Source organism: Engraulis encrasicolus, chromosome 18 (assembly GCF_034702125.1).
Source record: "Engraulis encrasicolus isolate BLACKSEA-1 chromosome 18, IST_EnEncr_1.0, whole genome shotgun sequence".
Taxonomy (NCBI): Eukaryota; Metazoa; Chordata; class Actinopteri; order Clupeiformes; family Engraulidae; genus Engraulis; species Engraulis encrasicolus.
In genome coordinates, this window is record NC_085874.1 from 43,213,324 (window position 1) to 43,237,613 (window position 24,290).

General features: G+C 39.1%; 1 protein-coding gene across 1 annotated transcript in view; it reads right to left on the reverse strand.

Moving 5' to 3' along the window:
• LOC134468257 (uncharacterized) overlaps positions 1–10,540 on the reverse strand; it is a 65,213-nt gene extending 54,673 nt beyond the window's left edge. The window contains exons 1-7 of the mRNA XM_063222200.1: positions 10,479–10,540; positions 10,129–10,325; positions 9,582–9,790; positions 9,042–9,097; positions 8,729–8,925; positions 8,347–8,558; positions 8,147–8,197 (exon numbers count right to left, since the gene is read on the reverse strand). Of these exons, the coding sequence (XP_063078270.1) occupies positions 8,147–8,197; positions 8,347–8,558; positions 8,729–8,925; positions 9,042–9,097; positions 9,582–9,790; positions 10,129–10,324 (921 nt within the window). The 5' untranslated portion in view covers position 10,325; positions 10,479–10,540. The remainder of the gene's footprint in view (positions 1–8,146; positions 8,198–8,346; positions 8,559–8,728; positions 8,926–9,041; positions 9,098–9,581; positions 9,791–10,128; positions 10,326–10,478) is intronic.
• Between the last annotated feature and the right edge of the window lie 13,750 nt (positions 10,541–24,290).

Below are 24,290 nucleotides of genomic sequence, written 5' to 3' on the forward strand. Positions count from 1 at the left end.
AAAATATCACAGAAAATACAAATTGCAACGCTTTTGAGTGATTATGTAATACTAATATGAATTTATTTCCTGAAGTGAGAAAAATGAAATACCAAAGCAATGTAAATTAACCTGTTTTGTTTAATGATGACTTGTGTTGTCCTGGATTGAGCTTTTTACTCTTGGCTTCTCCATCTCCAGCAGCTCCTCTACTCTCCTCAGTTGTGCTAACCCCAGAGCCTTGAGTAGAGGCAGCAATGCTGAGCTGCTTAAAGGACTCCACTGAGACTAATTGTGGCGCTGATGCAGAGCCATGTGCAGAATCTCCTCCAGAGAAGTCCGGAGGTATGCCCTTACTGCCTATAGGACAGTATAAATGCATAGCTATTAGCATAAAATGCTAGCCGAGTGATTCTGTACTGATCTAAAGTAACAGCCTGAAGCCGAAGCTAGTAAAATGAATACAATAGCAAGGTACACTTACCTGTTTCCCTTAAGGATGACTTCTGTTGTCCTGCTGTGAGCTCTTCCTTGGTTTCTCCATCTCCAGCAGCTCCTCTACTCTCCTCAGTTGTCCCAATCCCAGAGCTTTGACTGGAGGCAGCAATGCTGAGCTGCTTAAAGGACTCCACTGAGACTAATTGTGGCGCTGATGCAGAGCCATACACAGCATACACAGAATCTCCACTAGAGAAGTCAGGAGGTATGACCTTACTGCCTAAAAAGGCATTGGAAATATTAAATAGTTAATTTAACGCCATTACAGATACAAAGGAAATCAGACGTTGAGATAGAGTATACTGTGTGTAAAGATACACAATATTTCTCCCAATTCTTTGACAGTAAATTAGATTAGACCGCTCTTGTTTTCTAGTGATTCATGATTATATTACCAAAACTATTTACAAATCTTAGAACAATGAGAGGGAATTTAAGACAATGTGTTTAGAAAAAGTTTTCTTTGAAGTGAAAAATGTACATAGATGTACAGCAGTGGTTCTTAACCCTATTCAGACTGGGCTTTTTTGGCATTCCTGGGCCTGGGGGGGGGCTCTTTTGACCCCCCCCTCATAACTCATGAACGGACTACAGTATGACTACGAAACTTGGGGGAGATGATCTACATATGGACATCTATGAATGACATAATTTTTGTGTAATTATCTATTATTATGACGTCATTATGACATCATTATGTTATTATGTCCAAAATCTCGCCATAATGGATTTTCCAACAAATTTAGGTAATGCACTTAAATTTTAATGATTTTATGCTTCAAACCACTTAAATACTCACAAAGTTGTCTGATGCTAATGGAAATAACAAAAAAATATGAAAATATATGGCGTCATAGATATGGTTAAGTGATTTTTGGTCAGACATACCTGTCAGAAAACCGTTGCCATGGCAACAGAAAAAATGATAAACCTAATCTTTCGGTACCTAACTGTAGCCAACTAAATGTTAGGAAAAGTCACAAAGTTTCGTAGTCATAGCTTAAGTCGTTAAGGAATTATACGACATCAAAGTTGGTGCGGGCACTTTTAGCCCCCCCCCAGTCTGGATAGGGTTAACCTGGGGTGCGAGCACCCCCTGGAGGTGCGCCAGAGATTTCAGGGGGTGCACGGAATTTTGTTTGTGTTGAGGTTGTGACCAAAATTCTGCAAGCGAACAGTATAAATAGGCCAAGTCAAAATCAAATCAAAACATGTTTTGGACCCCATGTAAAGGCATAAGGTATTTATTAAGGTCTCAAGCAAGAATCATTGTAATTAATCACGAAAATATATTTTTTAGTGTGTATATATGTTTAGACGCTTGAGTTGGGTGTGTGCGACTTGTCTTGGGCACAGGTAAGGGCGTGCGTTAAGAAAAAAAGGTTAAGAACCACATGTGATGTACAGTATGGTATATTTCATTTCAAGTAGGTATGAATGCCTTTAAACCAGGGGTGGGGATCCTATGTCTCGAGGGCCGTTAACAGCCCTAAAGGCCATTTTATCCGGCCACCGATATGATTTTAATGTTATGCATCTTAACATGAAATGTGACATATTTTGTAAAGGAATCTTAGAAATTACATTTACATTACAATTATGCTATATTCGGGGGACCTAGAGAAGGTGGGGTCTGTTTTTCAGATGACTGCCTTCAATATAGGTCTAAAGAAATCATGGTTTGTGTTCATAGTACGGTCCTCAGAGGACTTTTACGGCCCTCGAATGAACTTTAAGTGGCCCCTCGAATGAAAACGGTTCCCACCCCTGTTTTAAACTGTATCATTTGGGTGAACATTTTGAAAGGGCACACAAGTATACATGATTTCATAGTATTATACAGCCTTGTCATAAAAGCATACAGCCACTATACGTACTTAAACAGTAAAAATGGGTATTAGCTCAGTGAAGCAAATGGCACACTGAACACTTTCATAATGGGATAACAGCATTTTACCAACTGTTTCTGAAGTGTGTTGTATGTTTTTGGCACTAATGACATTGTATATCACTGATTCTTGAAAGTTTGGCAAAAACATGTCCCTGCAGTAAAATGCTAATTCTGTTGAAAATCAACTAAATTTTCACGAACAAAACGAATCCAGGTAATGACCAAAGGGTCTGTTACACAAATACACAGTTGTTTGAAATATTTAAGTGTAATTTTATTACTTTTCATGGCTATAAACCTGTCCACACCCTGTAAAAACGCCTGTCCCAAGGACTAGCATCATCATTTCAATTGACTTAAAATACAAAAATCACTAACAGAATTGAACAATATCACCATGATGTGGAAGACCATATTAAAGTGGTTCTACAGATGTGCACATAGTGCATGTAAAACAATATTTACTATTGTTTTCTGATTGCTCAAAATGTGTCCACCATATTGGTCACCACCGTCAGATTTTTCTAAAAGACAATAAAATCAGGTATGCACAAGGTAATTTTCATTACTGAGGACCCCTTTTCAAACCTTTAGCTCTACTGAAGCTCCTGTAAGTTTACTATTTTGTCCTCAATTTGTTAATTTGTTTGGACACTGGTACTGTCCCAACCATAAACTGTCAACACCGTCGGGGGTTTTAATGGTATTATATTACATTAATGTTAATTAATATATACTTTCTCAGAAAAGGTATGAAGCACCCAAGAAACAGAGCGAAAATGAAATGGCTAATGTGAACAAACAATGCATAATATGTAAAAGAGTGTTTTTTTGTCTCACACCGTCAGATGTCACCACCGTCAGATTTTGTTCCACTCATCATCTTGTTCCATATTTCACTAAATTGTGCTGGTTAATGAAATATTATTAGGCATGTTAGTAATAATTGTGATCCAAAATGATACTCTAGCCACCACTGAGGTGCATTTGGAGTTTTTTTGTCAGAAAACCTGACGGTGGTGACATCTGATGGAGTTCACCAAAAAACACATGTTTTACGTGTTTTTGACATGTTTTAAGAATATGCATACAATAAGTATCTACAGTTATGTTCAATTGTTAAAGTAATTCACTTTAATACAGCAAACATATGCTTTTACTTCTAATTCTGTCTGCCGCTGTTGACAAAACAAGAAAGAGCCCATTTTATGAAAAATGTTAAACATGGGGAGCTTGGCCAATACATTCACTGCACAGCCAAGACCTACATCTATGATAATACACCTCTACATTTTGGATTTGAACAACTTAAAACCTGTTTTTGCCACATTTTCAAGAACCAGTGGCCTACTTCCTAGAGAATCTAACTAATGAAGAAAAAACACATGCACAAACATACTGTGCACACACAAAAAGTGTTTATGCTAGATGCCATTGACTTGAGAGGGCTATTTATTTTGCTAAATGCAGGTACTAATTAGGCCACTTTCACCACTCTCAGATTACTGTCACCACCGTCAGTTCAAAAGTCACCACCGTAAGAAGGAGTTTTGGACATTTTAAATGAATGTGCTTACAACACTTTCCTTAGGAGTTGTTGAATTATTAAAGTAATAGCCAATTTAAGCCTACACGAATATTTATTATAAATTTTTTTTGTTCTATTTAGGCGTTAAGTAAGCATCGTATGACGGTGCATAATTTGAAATCAGAACACATGAAACAGTATTAAAATAGAACAAAAGTGAATTTTCAACATTTAAAGGCATATGTGTGAACCAAAAAATACACATAATCACTTAAAAACTCCAGATACATATGCAAACAAATCAATACAATTTTAATTACTTTTAATTGTGTCTGACGGTGTTGACAAAAAACAAGGTATGATCGGAGAAAAGCCTGATTTCTGAAAAAAATACAAAATGGGGAGATTGGCCTTGTGCATTTCTGAAAAGCCAAGACCTTAGTCTACGAGGATATGCCATATAATTTTGTAATTCACTTAGTTTTTTTCGGTCAACATTACAACCTGTTTTAGCCACTTTCTCAAGAATCAGTGATATATAAATTACAGACTTGCCTAGTTTAGTGGTTTCAGTGTTGCTGGGGGCCTGTGCAATATTCTATGAGGAAGTCAATCAACATGAATCCACATATCACAGCCATCAGAAATATCATGTCAAGGATATAAGACAAAGTTAATATTATTTAAAAATGAAGAAGAAAGGATGCAGGGAAATAGCTATAAGACCATGCAAAGTGGCTCTGGTCCACCGTTAAAGGAACACTCCTGTCAATTTCAATATGCTGTTGTATTGCTCACGCTACCCTTGACTTGTCAGTACCCGGTGACGCCGCAGTTTTTGGCTCAGCCCTTTCCGAGATATGAGCTATTCTAATGGGGGCAACTTTTGTTTACATTTTTTTTAAATGAACATAGACCTACTCCAAATATTTTCCCAAAAGGTATCGCTGTTTGCTAGCTGTCTGCTGATGTTGCACAACCTTTTGGATGTTTTTGGGAATAAATAAAAATGTTTTTTTGAAATGTAAACAAAAGTTGCCCCCATTAGAATAGCTCATATCTCAGAAAGGGCTGAGCCAAAAACTGCAGTGTCACCGGGTACTGACAAGTCAAGGGTAGCGTGAGCAATACAACAGCATATTGAAATTGGCAGGAGTGTTCCTTTAAGTAATATAAAATGAAGAAGCAGCAAAAATTTGACCTGTAATGTTCTGTGTTATTATATTAAACTATGTTATATTACTATATTACATTTGTTGTAGTTTTTATAAAAGAATGAAGTGTATTTTATAGTATCATTAGTTACCAATTAGCAAGCATGCAGGCAGTTTTCCCCTGATGCTGAAGGATTCCATGATACAGTAGCTCAGAGGCCAACAATTCAATACACACTCAAGACCCCCCGCTGACAACATGTCATCATGCATTGCGTATAGATGACACACGGATTTGAACCCACTATCGCTTGTGTCCAATACGCCTTTGCAAGTTAAGCCGTGCTCCACAACGCCCTGTTACAGGTTAGGGTTAGGGATGGTTTTGGTTTAGGCACAATTTAGCTAGACATTTGCCTAATGTCACTGTTCTTGGCAAAAGTAAAGCAGCAGAAACATTCCTTGACTGACAGACAGGTTTAGGGATGGTTTTGATTAGGGCACAGCAGAGCATATTTGCGTTTCGTAACAGAAATGTGCCGTGGCAAAACAAAACCGCTGACACGACAGGAAAACTGCGCAAACCTCGTCACGTGTCAAAAGTGCATGAAAGCGCTTTACTGTTGCATGGAGGAGCACGCCTTAACTTCAAAAGGCGTCGCACCAACACACTGAATTCACTAACGTGCCCTACATACAATAAAACATGATGACAGCCTGCCGCTGGCACTGCTGTATGTGAATAGGGAATTAACGTCTGGCTTGACAGGCTACCTACCCCCAATTGCCTTAAAGGTGCACGGTGTAGGATGGTGGCCATACAGAGTTACTGTATGTCACGCATGATCAAGACACCCTGACAGCACAGTAACACAGCTTCATAGTGCAGGCCCAAGGTCTATTTTCAAGCCTGTAGGACAGCTGTGTTGCTAATTTCCTGTCTTGTCTTGAAATATATTTAATAACACTAACTATTATAAATATTAAACTAGACTGCATTCTTGCAGAAAATGCTAAAAGTGGGCTTGACTTCTGGGCCAGAGGTTAGCAGTTTTAGTTAAAAAAAACAAAAACAAAAACATGCATGCTGTTCTAACTTAGCTAATGATAAAATCTGAAATACAGTCTGGGTCAAAATGGGGTTTGAACATGCAACTTTCTGATACAAATACTTGCCAATACACAAATACTTAATGCACAGATATTCACAGGACAAAAATGTTAGCCTACAATCCGTTTTATCTGGTCTCTGCTCAATCTTCTGTATCTTGTCCGAAAACCACACAACTGTGTGTGTAGCAGTAGTAATGGCACTTCTCCCTTGGCATACAGTAGGCATACACAACTTTAAACAGTAAGGGTGCATTCCAATATGAGGACTCCTGTCCTCGGTCTGTGCTTGTGGCCTCACGTTTCGCTGACGCCCCGCCTCCGCAGAGAAAACAATAATGTTTCCCTGCTGTCAGCCTAGCCACAACAACTATTGGGGGAATATTCTTCATTCATCATACCGATTGCAAATGAGAAAAAGACATTAAAGATACAATTCTGTTGTCTGTGACATCATCACCAGGCCACAAGGAGGCAAGTGAGGACGAGAGTCTGCATACTGTAAAGAACCCTCAGCGTACTTACACCCCAACTCCAGTGAAGTTGGGACACTGGTAAATTGTTAATACTATATAGGAATCAGATGTCTTGAAAATGACAGTATTTTGTTTAGTATTAACAAATTGCCTTAAAGGTGCACAGTACTAAACTACTAAACTATTAGTAGTTTTGGGGGATTTTCATGAATATGAAAAAGAACACTTGTCAAAAGAGTGGGGATGGGGAGAATAAAAGGCAGCAAATGTTGAATAAGATCAAAAGCAAAACAACGGACAACACTTAACAGTTAATTACACTAACTGATGAGATGATTTTATATTAAAAAACAGTGTTGATTCCTATCTTGGACATGATTTCAACAGTTTAAATATTATTATTAATAATATTTAAGTATTATTGAAGTATTCTTCGCCATGTTTTTCCATGTTTTCCTATCTGTAGTGCTTACAGTGAGACAGGTTTTGACCCAAAGGCCGGCCATTGTATCACCTGCTGGTCCGTATGATGGAGCTTAACTGTTAAAACATAGTAGATCAGTGATTCTCAAACTGGTGGGCCCTGAAGGTATTCCAAGTGGGCCTTGAAATAATTTTCTAAAAATCAATATCGTACTTTTGTGTGTGTTGCTGTTGGTTTATTTTGGTTTTATTGTTTATTGGGTCAGAGGTGGGACCCGAACCTCTGTGAAAATTTCAAGTGGGCCCCAAGTTGGAAATGATTGGGTAGAGAATGCAATTTGTGCTTACTATGCGGCAAAAATTTAAGATGCCCGTTATAAAAATATAATGCATGCATAGCTTTTTATGCTGTTTAAAACCAATATATATCATTCAACACTGTATCTAACTCTACAGATGAGTGAGAACAGCTTAAGCAATGCACTACTGCACCCCATGCCATCATGGAGGCTGACTTTTGAAGTAAGCACTAACACAAGTTGGAGGGCCCATTGTCCACTGTAGCACAGGATGTGCAAGTCTGTATTATTTTCAAAAAGAAGGAAACTGTTTACTTCTATAAGCAAAGAACAGTTTCCCCATGTCTTCTGGGTCTATTTCAAGTGAATTCGGATGTATAGGACAATGTTAACCCCTCTATCATTTGCAAACATGAAGTGTTCTTAATATGGTCAAGTTTTCAAAAGCTTCAATTTATTGGAGTGCTAGAGTAAGACTACAACCAATATATATGTCATGATGTCATGAACCTATATTTGAATGACAAAAATATATCTTATATATGAGGAGCTCTTTTCCAAAATGAGATACAGTTGAGAACGATCTTTTTAGCCCCCCTCCTGAAATTAGACATATCTCTTGATTTCTCAGTGAGAAGGACCATTATGAACCGTTTATGTTATTCTGGAAACAATACAGACAACCTGTCCTGCTTTAATACATACCTGTAAATGTACTTAGAATAGATCTCAAAATAGATAAGAAATACTTCATGCACAGGCGGGAAATTCACAGGAGAATAATTTACCGTCTTTGGGGATTTATGTTGTTTCTGGTCATCCTTCTTCATATTCTCTTTCTGTTTGGAGAAAAACACAACTAACTCTAAAACCACTGTAATGCAATGGTACGTCTCCCATCATGTACAGTACAATTAACACACACAAACTTACCCAGTCAGAGTACTGACAAAAACTGCAGGACAGGCAACCAGGACAGGCAACATACCTGAAACTCCTTTAGTTTCTCCAATGTCTGATTTATTGCCTTTGTGTTCACATCGCAGTTCTTGAGGAGTCCGTGGTCTTCATGGAACAGGGCATGTACTGTGAATGACACGCGGTCTCCTACATATCTGCTGCAATCTGGTATCACATAATCTCTGTCAAATGTATGATGGAGCACCAGCAGGATGAAGTGCTTTGTAGTGGGACATTTATCTACAAAAAAATGAAGAAACAATGAATGAGACGTGTCAAGTAGACATGATAACTGTTTTTACCAACCAATAACAAGGTGTCTGAGAAGATTCTCATTCAGGTTATCAGATAACAAGAAAAACAAATGTCTTAAAAGACACATTGTGGAATAACTAATGGCAGCATACTACCTTCAAAAACTTTCATTGCCGCTTCGATGTCCGTTCCCACTCGAGAAACAATGGGGCACACTCCAAGTATGATGTCATACTCATCAACTGCCTTAACTTCCTCCAAACGGTACGACAGACGTCCCACAAACTGCTGTCCTGAGTCGAGTGTTTTACCACTTTCAATTACAAACCCTTTCAGCTTCGGTTTCGCCCTCCTGAGGACACAATCACACCAATGTTTATGTTTATGTACATAATATGGACAGTTAGAAAGAGCATACCTAAACCCTCTAATTAAAGAGCAGTCCTTCAGATTTTAAGAGCAACTCACTTAATTCCGAAAGGCATGTGTGGAAGCTTCACGTTCTCGAGGGGATTTCTTTTTTTCTATCAATCAATCAAATCAATCAAAATTATTTGTATAGCACATCATCATACAGCACATAACTGTCATTCAATGTGCTACAGAGAAAAGGAAAAGAAGAGAGAAGAAAAACTGTGTGGTATAGATATTAGATAACTATCGTGACAAGTAGATGAGAATAAAGCTGTTTTTAATATTTCTTTTTAAATCAAGATACTGTTGGGGCAGTTCTAAGTTGGACAGGAAACTGTTTCCAGCATTTTGCAGCACAATGAATAAAAGCCATTTCACCATGTCTGGATTTGAGAAAAAAAACATATTTTATAACATTGTGATATTTAAAACCTTTCTTTGTGAATAACATATTGTTTGTTTTATCCATTTAGAAGTTAAGTAATTCCTCATCATCATAATCATATAGATTAAAAATAAAACACATCATCTGCAAATGCAGATTTCTTTAAATGACAAACCAGGCAATTCCCAATCCTCTGCTGCATAGCATACCTGTAACTTCATCAGTTTCTCCAATGTCTGATTTATGGCCTGTGTGTTCACATCACAGTTCTTGAGGAGTCCGTGATCTTCATGGAACAGACCATTTACTATCAATTCCACGCTGTCTCCTACATATCTGCTGCAATCTGGTACCACATAATCTCTGTCAAATGTATGATGCAGCACTACTAGAATGATGGGCTTTTTGGGAGAAATATCTACAAAAGGAAGGAGGAAACAATGAAGATTGCCACATTATTGACTGGTTTCCCAAACAATACCAAGAAAAATTAACACAATGCACAGCCTGATAAGGTGTTCGGGCCTAGGCCTATAGATTTTTTGTTGTTGTTGAAAGATACAAGGGGGAGCATACTCCAGTTCACCCTCCTGTCTTTTATACTATTTGTGAATTTCTGTGTTTTTGAGAGTGAGAGATAGACTAGATAGAAAGATAAGGAGTGAACTCAAGATATCGGATTGAGCTAGTGCTCTCGGGTCTAAAAGAACACCTTAGCCTACAAGGGTTAATAAATTTCCAATTACTGCCTACTACCTTCAAAAGCTTTCATGGCAGCTTCGATGTCCGTACCCACTCCGGAAACGATGGGGCAGATTGCAAGCATAACATCGCAGTGATCTTCGGTCGTAACTTCCTTCAATCGTTTGGACAGATGTTCCACAAACTGCTGTCTTGAGTTCAGTGTTTGGCCGTGTTCAATTACAAATGCTTTCAGCTTCTTTTTCGGCATCCTGTGGAGACAAGCACGCTATTGTTTACGCAAGCCATTCGTCGCTTTGCGTAAATAGGCCTATATTTTAAAATAACCATAGGCCAATGCGCAGCTCATAAAAGCTCAGTAGCCTTCTATTCGCATTAATTTTTAAGATGTAAAGATAACCAACCTTTCAAACAGAATGCTATTGACCTATATCTTCTCGTCCATGTGATGTGAACTCAAATGAAGTCTCGAACAGAAAGTGAAAGTGTGTGTTTTTTTCCTGATGACGTCAGACTAGATGGCGTATGCTATTGGATGAATGGGGAGAGAAAATTCCTGGGCGACAGATCAACAGTGGCAGTAGCCAATGTGAGGCATGTAGGCTACAGTATTTATGTACAGGTCTCTGTATACATGTAGTCTACATGTACTATACCAGTGGTGCTCAAACTGTGGTACGTGTACCACTGGTGGTACTTGAGACATCTCTGGTGGTACTTGGAAGAATTAATTTTTTGTGCATTGATTTGAAGGCTGATCAAGTTGTTGCAGTTGAAAATGTGTCTTTGGTCTCACATTTTGTAATATTGAATTGTATGAATCTGAAAACATAATGCAGAATAATGCTAGGCAAGCAAGAAATGTAAAAACAAACTTGCACTGAATGTGACCGTAGCTGTTCATGCCGTTATGAACCTCTCCTGTATGGACTGGCAAAAGTGAATATGGAAGGCCTTCGCCGCGATATTCTAATGTTGGTTGTCTCAGTGGTACTCGGAGAGCTCAATATGTTCTCAGGTGGTACTTCACACAAAAAGTTTGAGAACCACTGGCCTTTACTGTAGGCTATGCACAGTAAATGTGGCAGTGTTAAGTCAACGTTGCAGAGTTGTGGTAAACACTCATGTGTTGGCCCTACTGCTAAATAAAAAAGTACTGTGTGTCTATGGTGTGGGTTAGGCCTACCATACTAAATTTAGCTTACATTATGGGTAAGGCAGTGAGAATGGTGGTAACTTATTCAGCACCCTATTCACAATCAAACTGAATGCATATCGCTCAATGGAGAAGGAAAACACTCTATAAATGCAGTCCATTTGGCTCATCTAAAATGCATCATCATAGCTTTGAGTAGCACCCTCCAGTCTGCTCTGAAAGGTTTCCCTGCTGTGTTGGCTGAACAGAGATAGAAAAGTCCAACCTGGAAGATTTCCTAAATGTATGGGTTGTCCTATGAATGTGCCAAAGATTATTTGTTTAAAGGTTTGTTGTGTGGATTTTTTTTTTTTTTTAATGGTTATAAGGCTTACTGTTAAAGGAACAGTCCACCTCATTTCAAGAAATTGCTCATATGTAGTTAAGTCCCAGTAAAATATGAAAATACATATTCTTCGTCTACGTGTTTGCATTACCTAGTTTAACATTATAGCCAAATTAAGCATAGCAATCCAAGTCTATGGGAGCAAACAAAACATCATTGAATGTTATAAACTACTTTAAAATTTATGTAAAATTCACCAGAGTGTGAAACGGCTACTTAATCCTACCATGTGATCACGTGTGGCTTGATGCTAACGCTCCCACTTACTTCCAATGATTATGCTTAACTATGCTACTAATTTGGATACCAATCAATCAAAGTACCGAAAATACTGAGAAGAAAATATACACATTCATGAATAATGTTTGGAAATACAGCAGATATGTGAAAATCAAAAAAGGGTGGACTGTTCCTTTCAGACTATGTAATGTGAAATGATTTTCTTTTAAAAGAACTTACATTACATATACTTTAGGCTGTAGCAGACACTTTAATTGTACATTTTGACTGCATTGAGCATCTAGAAGATTATCTAAGGAGTAGCATAGGCCCTTTTGAGTTGAGTAAATAATACTTAATAATATTAGCGTATAGACACTTTGAGGGGGCAAAACCACATTTTATAACATTGTCATATTTAAAACCTTTCTTTGTGAATAAACATATTGTTTGTTTTATCCATTTAGAAGTTGAGTAGGCTGATTCCTCCTCCTCATCATCATCCTATAGCTTATAAATAAAACACATCATCTGCAAATGCAGGTTTCTTTAAATGACAAACCAGGCAATTCCAAAGAAGAAAACATGTCGTCGATGATACATTTTGAACATAGTTTACTCTAAACAAAACTCAGTAAATCAGTGTGCAGTAACCACATAAACGTGAAAATAATAAAATGTGATATTTTTTATCATAAATATCTATTCTCTCTTAGTAGCATTGGCGAGTCTCAGTTGTCCAGTCAGAGGCGCAGCTTGTCATCAGGCTACGCAGGCAGCTGCTTGGGGGGCCCCCGAACCTGTAAATTATGAATAACAGCTAAGATTTTAAACTACACTCGTAGCAATTTGTTGTGAATGTTCTCTTTTGAATTTTCGCTTGGGGCCCCAGCTGACTCTGGAATCGCCTCTGGCCCCAGTTGGGATTGGTTGTGCTCTGAGGTTACACGTGTCGTCCCTGTGAAGCAAAAAGCAGACCAGAAAAAATAAAAACAATTCAGGCCTATCTGACAGATTAATATAATCTGGAGTGATTCAACAGTGTACATTTATGCAGATGAGTTACCAGAACATAGAAACTCTTCTGATCCACCTAAAATAAATATCATGGAAAACAAAGACTCCACAAAAATGTGTTGTTACTATAATGTGTATGGTGTTATATTGTGTTTTCATCCATTCTATTGCAATCAGTTCTCTACTGTTGCCTAATTGCTTCCTAGCCTAGTAAACTAGCCCCACCCGCCAGCGCCCAAAATTATTTTTGCCTGGCTGCGAGTGAGTCTAGCCTTGGACAATGTCCCATGCCCTGAATCTGGCAGACCAATTACAACGCAGAAGATACGATTTGATTTGTTTTGAATCTTTGGATGCGAAGCGAACAGGGTTTTGAGGCAGTGACGACAAAGCGTTAGCCAAAAGGCACAGACACAGTTTGAAAAACAACGGCTTGTTCCCATCAACAATCTTCCGATGTCTCATTGATCGGGGCCAGACTAAATATCCACAACTAATCTCACAATTAGTCTGGCTTGCCAGGCTACTTGCTTCCATGATCGAGTCAGTGAGTGCGTCTTAATATGCAACCTTGCCTCCTCCACTTGCACTTGTCTCCTCTTCCCGCCTCCTGGCCCCTCCTCCGAAGAGAGAACGATAAAGTTTCCCAGCTGTCAGCCTAGCCACAACAACTTTTGAGGGACTGTTTTTCATTCACCATCCCAATTGCAAATGAGAAAAAGACTCTACAATTGAGCTTTTGCAAGATATTGAAATATAATGCTGTTTTTAGTGATGTCATCATGACGAGAAGCAAATGGAGGAGGCAAGTAGAGGAGGCAAGGTCGCATATTAAGACACACTCGGTGTGTTTGTCGAGGGCAGAGTGCAAAATTTGGGCAGTGTGCAAAATTCTGGCAAAGTGTGAACACACTGGCACAAAGCCCTGGATGCATGCAGCATACACTTGTTTTTGCAGAGGGAAGGCTCTTCTAGGGCTGCACCGTTATGGAAGAAATCATAATCACGATTATTTGGGTCAAAATCCTAATCACGATTATTAATCAAGATCATTGATTTTTGCTGAATTTTGTAAATATTATAACAAAATGAAATATAACTTAACAAAGAATGAATTATATAAGGGATGAGCAAAATAAAATGAATTGTAATAATTATGTAAAAGGTCAATAGCATGAAACTTAGGGGAACAGATTTCTGGCCAGAAACACCAGCCTGTCAGTATGTTCTGGCTTCAAGGACGCTTTCGAAGGTAGGTCACTATTGCCACAATTAAATCACGATTGAAATCACAACTTCGATTTCACGATTATATCACGATTTTCGATTACTGACGATTAATTGTGCAGCCCTAGGCTCTTCTATGCTATATGCAAGACACAATTACATTTCCATTTAATAGAGATGAAAAATAACTTCTCAAAATTTCCCCCAAAAAATATTATCAGAAGAAAGTAAAGTTATGAATACGAATGAAAAGATGTATCATGGGCGGGTCATGCCAGGCTAAGGGGAAATGTGATCTGCCATAGCTGTCGAGTTGTCTTAAAGGTGCACTGTGTAAGATTTTTAGTTGTTTATTTCCAGACTTCATGTTACCCATTCACTAATGTTACCTTTTTCATGAATGCTTAGTTACCACCACCAAGTATTCATTATGACTGGGAAAATTGCAGTCAACCTACATGAAAGGGTTGATCTTCTCCATAGTCCACCACTTTGAATTTCCAGATTTGTTTTTTTTTTTGCTGCAAAAAGACTGTACTTGGGCCATACTAGAAAATATTGCACTAGTTGCAAAATCGAAACGTACCCTCTTGTTACCCTGAAACGGTTTCAGGTGGGTGAGCATGTTCTCAACGGCCCCATCATGTTGAGGAGTGGCTAGGAGGCCACTGTCACTGAACAGGCAGTCCACCGTCGGAATCTTCCTCTCCGTAGTAAACCGGCCAGTGTCTGGGATAACATAGTCTTTGTCAAAGGTATGGTGGAACACCACTAGGACAGCTGGTTTGTATTCTGTTGAAGAAAAAAAAAAATAGACACAAATTAGATTTTTTCGTATCCCGTTCTGAGGGGAAAACTTTTTGAGTCTAGCAGTTGGAGTCTAGCAAAGTTGTTTCGAATTCCAAAGAAAGATGTTTGAACTAGAGAGGAAATAATACATTTACAGTGCCCTCCATAATTATTGGCACCCCTGGTTGAGATGTGTTAAGCCTTAAAATAAATTCAGTGTTTATTGCAGAAGAATACTGTCACACTGAAAATTGTAGGAAAATGTAGCCTTCAACTCAAATGAATTGTAAGAAAATTTAAAAATCCCTGACTAAAAAATAATTATTTTTCATTAAATCACCTGTTCCACAATTATTGGCACCCTTAACAATTCCCAGGAAATAAATATAGTTGAAGCATTTCTGTCATTTCTACAGTAGTTTACAAAGTTTACCAGAGTATGTAGGAACATTTAATTAGTAATTCATCACTTCCTGTTTCCCTGGGGTATAAATATGACGTGACACCGAGGCCATTTCTCTTATCCACTCTTAAACATGGGAAAGACAAAGGAACACAGCATACAAGTGAGGCAGATGTGCGTCGACCTTCACAGGTCAGGCAGAGGCTACAAGAAGATTGCCACTCAACTGCAGCTGCCCATATCCACTGTGAGAGGAATAATTAAGAAGTTCAAAACAACTGGAACAGTGGTAAACAAGCCTGGACGAGGACCCAAGTTTATTTTGCCACCACGCACAGTGAGGAGGATGGTAAGAGAAATCAAAAGATCTCCAAAGCTCACTGTTACAGAATTACAACAAATGGTAGCATCCTGGGGTCACAAAGTCTCCAAATCAACCATCAGGCGCTGTCTACACGCCAACAAGCTGTTTGGGAGGCATGCACGGAGAAAACCTTTCCTCACTCACAATCATAAACGCAAGCGTCTGGAGTTCGCCAAGCGGTATTGGGGCTTCAACTGGGACCGTGTGCTTTGGTCAGATGAGACCAAGATTGAGCTTTTTGGCAACAAACACTCTAAGTGGGTCTGGCGTACCACGAAAGATGCGCATGCTGAAAAGCACCTCATACCCACTGTGAAGTATGGGGGTGGGTCAGTGATGCTGTGGGCTGTTTCGCTTCCAAAGGCCCTGGGAACCTTGTTAGGGTGCATGGCATCATGAATGCTTTGAAATACCAGGACATTTTAAATCAAAATCTGTTGCCCTCTGCCCGAAAGCTGAAGCTGGGTCGTCACTGGGTCTTTCAGCAAGACAATGACCCTAAACATATGGCCAAATCTACACAGAAATGGTTCACCAGACACAAAATCAAGCTCCTCCCATTGCCATCTCAGTCCCCTGACCTCAAACCCATTGAGAACCTGTGGGGTGAGCTGAAGAGGAGAGTACAGAGGAGAGGACCCAGGTCTCTGGATGATTTAGAGAGATTCTGCAAAGAGGAATGGCTGAAGATCCCTCTTTCTGTCTTTTCCCATCTTGTGAAACATTATAGGAGAAGATTAGGTGCTGTTTTGTTGGCAAAAGGGGGTTGTACAAAATATTAACACCAGGGGTGCTAATAATTGTGACACACATTATTTGATGTCAAATAATTATTTCTTTATGTGGGATTTTTTTCCCCACTGAATAAATGCACTTGTATTGAAGGTTGGATTTTTCTCTTTTTTTCCATTAAGGTCCCATATTATTTAGAAAAAACATAAAATAATTGGAAGCTAAAAAACACATCTCAACCAGGGGTGCCAATAATTATGGAGGGCACTGTATTCTTTCCTCTCTGTTTGAACTGAGGAGACAAAGAGATGACCAGGCTACCTTCCATGTGACAGGAAAAGCAATCAATCAATCAATCAATCAATCAATCAATTTTAAGTACACTGACTCATCATGCAGTCTACCTGGAATTTTGTTGAGCGCCGCTCCGATATCGGTTCCGACTCGGGAGACGATGGGACAGAAAGCCAGGATGACGTCGCTGTCCTCAGGGGAGTCCCCCCTCACCAGGGTCACATGAGGGCTAAGCAGCTCCAGGAATCTTTCATGGCAACCCAGCGTGTTGCCAAGGACAAGGACGAACACCCGCACCACTGGAGTCGGCTGCAGACCGATGTAGCCAGCCAGCCAAGATATCACTAGAATCACATGATCCAAAGGGAAATGTGAGGAGGTTGTGCGTTCAGTGTAACATACATGTGCAAAATAAAGTACTCTGGGGCCTTATGTCTTACATGTACTGATACTTATCATGTTAACTCCATGCTAGAGTTGCTACCTACAGTACTTACTCACTACCCTGAGACAGTGTTTGGGTTTTTGAGGGGTTAGGTGCTGCAAAAAGCTAAATAATAATAATAATAATAATAATAATAATAATAATAATAATAATAATAATAAATGTTTTTTTAAAAGACTTACCATTTTGTAAATATCCAAACAAGATTTGAGCTAATCTCAAGAGTAAATGGAACAGGTACATGGCTGCTCCCTTCCCCATTGTGTAGACAAACGCTGCCACTGCATTTAAAATATGACCAGAAAATTGCAGACAGTATTAAAGAAACGTTAGGGGAGTCAATAGACATGTATAAACACAGTGCAGTGCAAATCCACTGGTTTAATACTGAAAACATCAATGTGGACATGAATAACTTTCCAAATAGCCCTGACATAACCATCATTAATGAAGGCAATAGAACTGTAACACTTATAGAAATAGGATGCTCTTTTGAGCTGTATATGGACATGTGTTTTAACTCTAAAATGTTGAAATATCAGCAATTACTCAATACCATTGTGGGCCTTGGGTACCAATGCAGATCAGTTGTTTTAGTATTTGGCAGCCTTGGGCATGTACACAAACTCCTAACAGGACAGCAACTATTTGGACTGTGCAAAACAACAGCAAAAAGACTGGCAAAACACTGTTCCATCTTTGTCTATAGGCAGTTTGTCCATTTGGAGACGAAGATGCCATATTTATCCATAAATATTGGACTGAATAACAACATGACCATACCAATACTGATTTCCATCAGTATTTGGGTCTGTATAACTTTTAATGTGCTGCGATCCAAATAAAAGTACTAAACTGTGTGTGTGTGTGTGTGTTTGGGTTTTTGAGGGGTTAGGTGCTGCAAAAAGCTATAATAATAATAATAATAATAATAATAATAATAATAATAATAATAGGCCTACATGTTTTTTTTTTTTTTTTAAAAAAAGACTTACCATTTTGTAAATATCCAAGTAAGACTTGAGCTAATTTCCAGAGTAAATGGAACAGGTACATGGCTGCTCCCTTCCCCATTGTGTACACAAAACCTGCCACTGCATTTAAAATATGAACAGAAAAAAAACATTTTGAAATCAAAATAAACATTTTGTTAATGTGTAGACAATGTGTCTAGAAGACATGATAGGCATATGGCTACTGTTAATTTGTAGAAATGGGCCTAAAAAGTTTTATCTGCAGCCACTCTTGGAGGAGGAATCACTGTAGATCACAGAGTATAGCATCAAGTCACGCGACCTTTACTTTGATCAAAAGGCGTCATGCTCTGAGCAATACACATTATCCAGTCTCGGCAACTCGTATTTTTCTAGCAGTTGCCCAGTGGAAAATACCACAAGGGGGGCGTCACATGTCCTTCCCATGTCGGCGTTTGGTATGTAGGGTACCATTGTATGCATGCATCATAGAGCCAATATGTCACAGATAAATTAAGTTATTATAAATCAGCTTGACTGCTACAGCTATTTCCATCAAGTTATTGTGGTCATCACGTTTGTGCAGGAAGACCAACGCGAACATGTAAAACAAGACAGTCATTGCTCAATGTGGGAAATTCCAAACTTTGACAATTTCATTTCGCCACCCCAAGCCTGTATTCTTACCGTTGGTGGTTAACTCAAACGAACTCATGTCAATCGAACAGCCGCTGCATTAAAAGTCTTCGTGTGATCTAATTCGATACAAAGCTGCCTTACGGCGATTTCGATAGTAAGCTAGTTAAATGAGAAACCGAAACTAAAGTAATGCAGCCTGGTGGTGCACCAGCACAGCCAGTTTTATTTCGATCGGAGGCACTAGGTGGCGACATACATACATACATATCTGTCTACCACACTAGGAATGCCCACTGAAGTTGCACACCAGAAAAAGGTTACGGTTCATTCAACAATTGTGTTGCAGTCAGGCCATCGCTTTCTTGAAAGCTAGCCACTCATAGTAGCCTCCATCAAAGCAAACCAGCTCCAGCCATCTCCAATCGGCAGGATGTATATATATGAAACATATATATACAATGAAAAGCTTCCCTGCTCTGGGAGTCCCAAAAAAGGTTAAAAAGAATGTTAAAAAAGAATGTTAAAAAAGAAAAAAATATATATTTAAAAAGTTGAAAAAATGGCAGGTTAGAGATGTGATGGGGAGATGTGATGTGTGGATTTCTTCCTACAGTATGTTGGTGATTTTGTAAGGGGAGATGTGATGAGTGGATTTCTTCCTACAGTATGTTGGTGATTTTGTATTCAACAGTCTGATACATTGAGGGAAGAAGCCTGTCCCTGAGTCGGCTGGTGTGAGCACGTAAGCACCTGTATCTCCGGGCAGATGGTAGAAGGGTGAAGTGTGTGTAGCTGGGGTGGTATGGATCAGCTATGATTCGTTTGGCCCTCCTCAGACACCGCTGGTTGTTAAGATCCTGGATGTTGGGTAGATCTGATTTGATTGTCCGTTGAGCAGATTTGATGACTCGCTGGAGATCTCTCCTGTCTTGGGCAGTGGTGTTACCATACCAGGCTGTGAAATTACCAGTTAAAATGCTTTCTACTGTACAGCGATAGAAGTTGGCCAGTATCCTACTCTCCATTCCATATCTGTGCAGCCTTCTCAGAAAAAACAGTCGCTGTCTAGCCGTCTTAGTGATGCAATTGATGTGATGAGACCAGCTGAGATCCTCCTTGATGTGGACTAGGAATTTATAGCTCTTAACCCTCTCCACTGCAGTATCAGCGATGTAAATTGGCTGGTGTGGCTGGTGTTGTATCCTCCGGAAATCCACAATCAACTCCTTTGTTTTGCTGACATTCAGGAGTAGATTGTTATCCACACACCAGGTTGACAATGCCGCCACCTCAGCCCTGTAGGCCGACTCATGCAGAAACAACTACAAGGTATGCAGTAACTTGTGCAACTTCTTGAAAGAGAAAGATGGCTAATTTCAATATGCAATGTAGAACATGTTCATGCTTACAACATATGCCATGCTGTTTGTGTAATTTGTAGAGCCAGAAAAGAGCTTTCAAATAACACCACAGACATCTTTTTGTGACTTATACTGACGGATATAATCAAGGCTGAATGCATAGTGTCCTACCCTCATATGTAAAAAAATGCTAGTCTGTTTCTCCCTTAATATTGGTGTCAGATCATTGAGAATAAATAAGATTCACACAAATGCAGTTCTGGAGTGCTACCTTGCTACTAAACAGGCATACCAAGTATGATTGAAATATGTGTCGGTCTGGTCCCAAAGTGTCTTATTTCACGTGAAATGACCCAATTGAGTAAATAACGCACGTTTGCTTATTCCCTTCCGAAAGCGTCACGAAAAATCACAGAGGTCCGGGGGTAATTGCGAGTTACCAGGGGTCCATAGGTAATATTTATCCCGTGCGAATAGAACATTTTTCAGGGACCTCCTGCCCCCAGTAATGTGCCATGGACCCCCTGGGGTCCCGGGACCTCATTTTTAGAATCACTGTACCGGAGATACACTCAGCACTATTCACATAACTGAAACACTATGTCTTATTATGTGTATCCTAATACAGTACGGTGTCACTTTCACACTTGCCTGGTATTTCTCTTACTGCAGATGGGGTCTCCGGCGACCCTATTCACTTGCTGAAAATGCTTAACTACACCATAACAACATTGCTGTGGCATTACAGAGAGCCATAGTGCTGCGCTAAGGGGTTAAGAGCTGCCTCTACGTCTGTCCCAAGGCGAGAGACAACAGGACAGAAGGCCAGGATAACGTCACACTCTGCAGAGTCTCCATCCAGCTCCTCAGCATGGAGGGCTGTCAGCAGGCCTTCACACAGGCCCTTCACCTTAGGAGGTATATGACTGTAGAAGCAGATTGTTTTGTTCTCTGGGTGAGAGAGAGGAAGCACATTCACATCAGATCAGTCGATTCCTTTCAGCGTTTAGAGTAGCATAATAATGTGCACCGCTCCTCCAGTGGAATGTGGTTATAGTCACTGAAAAGGCTTTACTACCATAGTACCACACTAGTACTATGTTGTAATCAGAGCTCTAAATTAACACCAGGCAGCCAACCGGCCAAATGCTGGTGAAATTTCAGTTTGACCAATTACTGAGTGTGTGTTTGGCTAGTAACATTACTACTAGCCATATTTTAGAGCCCTGCTGGTAATACACCACAACTTGGTCATTGCATTTCTGGTAATAGCTTATTCATTACAGCAGTGGTTCCCAACCTTTTTCCTCAGGGACCCATATTTTTACCATATTAAGATTTGGTGACCCAATCGCGCGAGCGCCCGCACGATACTCTGTTTCCTGCGAAATCTCATTAGTTATCATTTTGTTCCTCAATTTGTCTTCAGTCAAATATAGAATAACTGTTTAATGTATCACTTACATTTTGTTGCTTCTATGCATATATTAGTTTAAATGCTTTGTCATGTATTCAACATGGGCTATATGGTATTGAAATTAAACCCCTTAAAATCAAGAGGGCTTCGCGACCCCCTGTGGATCTTTGGTGACCCATAGTTTGGGTCCCGACCCATAGGTTGGGAACCACTGCGTTACAGGGACCATTTCTTTAACAGATTAATACAGTATCCACCATATTACCCCACCCATTTCAACGTTTGTTGTGCTCTCACAGCAGCTAATTGTGGTTATGCTCTCCACAGCCCTTCGGAATGTCTTAGCTCTAGCAACTGCTACCACAAAAGCAATGGCATAACCAGGGATTAGAAAGTGGATATATGTACTGGTGCACTATATGATGTTTTCCAGTTACTAATTAAGCACCACATCACTTCAATGAGTCATTCCTCTGATTGACAGTCAAAGCAACAAGCAGGGGGTCGTCAGCCTATCAGCGCTTGTTCTCGGCGTTGCTAAGGTATGCTTAAAGGTACACTGTGCAGGAAATGATCAAAAAAGGTACTGCAACTATGCTGCGCATTGAAACTGGGTTGCCTATTGCCAAATTTCCATGAAAGTTTACCAAGTAGTAAACTACGGCTGTAAGGCACATTAAATTATTTTTGATTGACGAGCGCTGAAATTAGACAACGAATCCTAACACCAGCTATGCTAAAGCTAAGCCTTCAACTACAGTATGTGGAAAGCCAGCTAGGCTACGGATAACTACGGTATGCCATGGCAACTCTACAGTAAAAGCAAATGAGGACCAGGCTCTTTTATTAGCTGATTTATAATAACAACCTCCATGTCAAAAAATGGTCCAAAAAGGTACTGCAACTATGCTGCTCATTGAAACTTTGTCACCTGTTGCCAAATTTGACCTTTTCAAGTGTACTAAGTAATAAAGTAATATTTTCTAGTATGGCTGAAGTACAGTCATATTTGCATTTTTTAATCTTTTTGAAACTCAAAATGGCAGACCATGGAGGAGATCCCCCTTTTCATGTATGAAAAGTGCAATTTTTCCAGTCATAATGAATATTTTGAAATTGATGGTGGTGGTAAATATTCATGAAAAAGGTAACATTAGTGAATGGGTAGCATGGATTCTGGAAGTAAACAACTAAAAATCTCACACAGTGTAACACAGTAAAGAAATTTGGGGCGAAAGTATTCTTGCAGATCAATCGCAGATGCTTCAAAACTGTTGAACAGAGTTCTACAGAAGCCCGCTGTCCATTTACCTATATCAGTGGTTCATACACAATTTTCCCAGTCAAGTAAAGGAACAAGGATTGCTACAATGTCTGTGGTTTTGAAATATATATTTTTTATTATCCCAGAAGACAAGGCAATACAAATGTGCAGGTCATTACTTTTAGTGGTAATTTAGAATTAACACTTTTAAAGATGGAATTGTTTAATTGTTATTTATTGTTTACGCGCGCACACGCGCGCACACGTGCAAAAACACACACACACACACACACACACACACACACACACACACACACACACACACACACACCTTATAAACCATCATTGTCAAATAATAATAAGTAAATTGCTGTATGTTATGGCATGTATAACTTATAAACTAGAGTAAAATGTCAAATAAGTCGTCAAAGACTGTGGAGTAATTTGGGCTTTACATCTTTAAAAAATACATAACTGTATCTTTGCTTTCATTACTTTTACACAGACATTTATTATGCCGGTAACACTTTATTTTAGCCTTACATCTATTTGCACTAATACATAATGTTAATGCCTGTGTAAGCAACTTGTAAGGCATGTACTGAGCAAAATCAAACATTTGTTAGGCATGTATTCACAAATGTCTTGTTCAAGCACAATAAGGGATTTATTACCAATAAATATAACCTTAGTAAGGACTATTAAGCCTAGATCTCTATTTATTAGTAAGTAGTAAGTGCCAGAATACAATGTGTATAAGCTCCCGACACACTGTGTGAACAAACCCTGAACAGTGTGAACAGTGTAAAAACAGATGTGGAATAAGGTTCCCTAATAAGGTTCCCTATTCTGAAGTGAGGCATTGCTCAGCCCAGGTGGCTTAGGGCCCCTGTACTACTACTACTATTGGTAATAAATCCCTTATTGTGCATGAACAAGACGTTTGCGAATACATGCCTAACAAATGTTTGCTTTTGCTTAGTACATGCCTTACAAGCTAATTATACAGGCATTAACATTGTATGTGTTAGTGCTTACAGATGTAATGCTAAAAGAAAGTGTTACCACGTCTATGATGTATTTTTCTCATTTAGTTATTATTTTAGTGTTATGAGTATGTACGTTTCTAGTCTCTGTGTAATTGTGCCACGTAACAGCATAATTTGTTAATTAGAAAGGATGAGTACATAGTTATGCTCATACACAGTATGTACACATTAAAAAGACCCTTCATGTTCCATCTTCCATCTTTGAAAGATTTCATGTTTTGGTCTAACGACTCGTTTGACATAACACATAACACTTTTGGCACCAGTGCTTAATACATACATGTAATAGTGGTTTAGACTGGTTATGCAAGATGGTAAAGCATTTTAGAAAAATATTGTGCCTAAAGCAAAATAGCCATTTTACAGAAATACATTATGAAGCAACATTTGAGGAATCAGAAATAGATTTAAGTGTAACTGCCAGAAGAGGGCGCCGTTTAGTCACGGCACATCATTTCAATTCCAAGCCCTAAAACGTGCA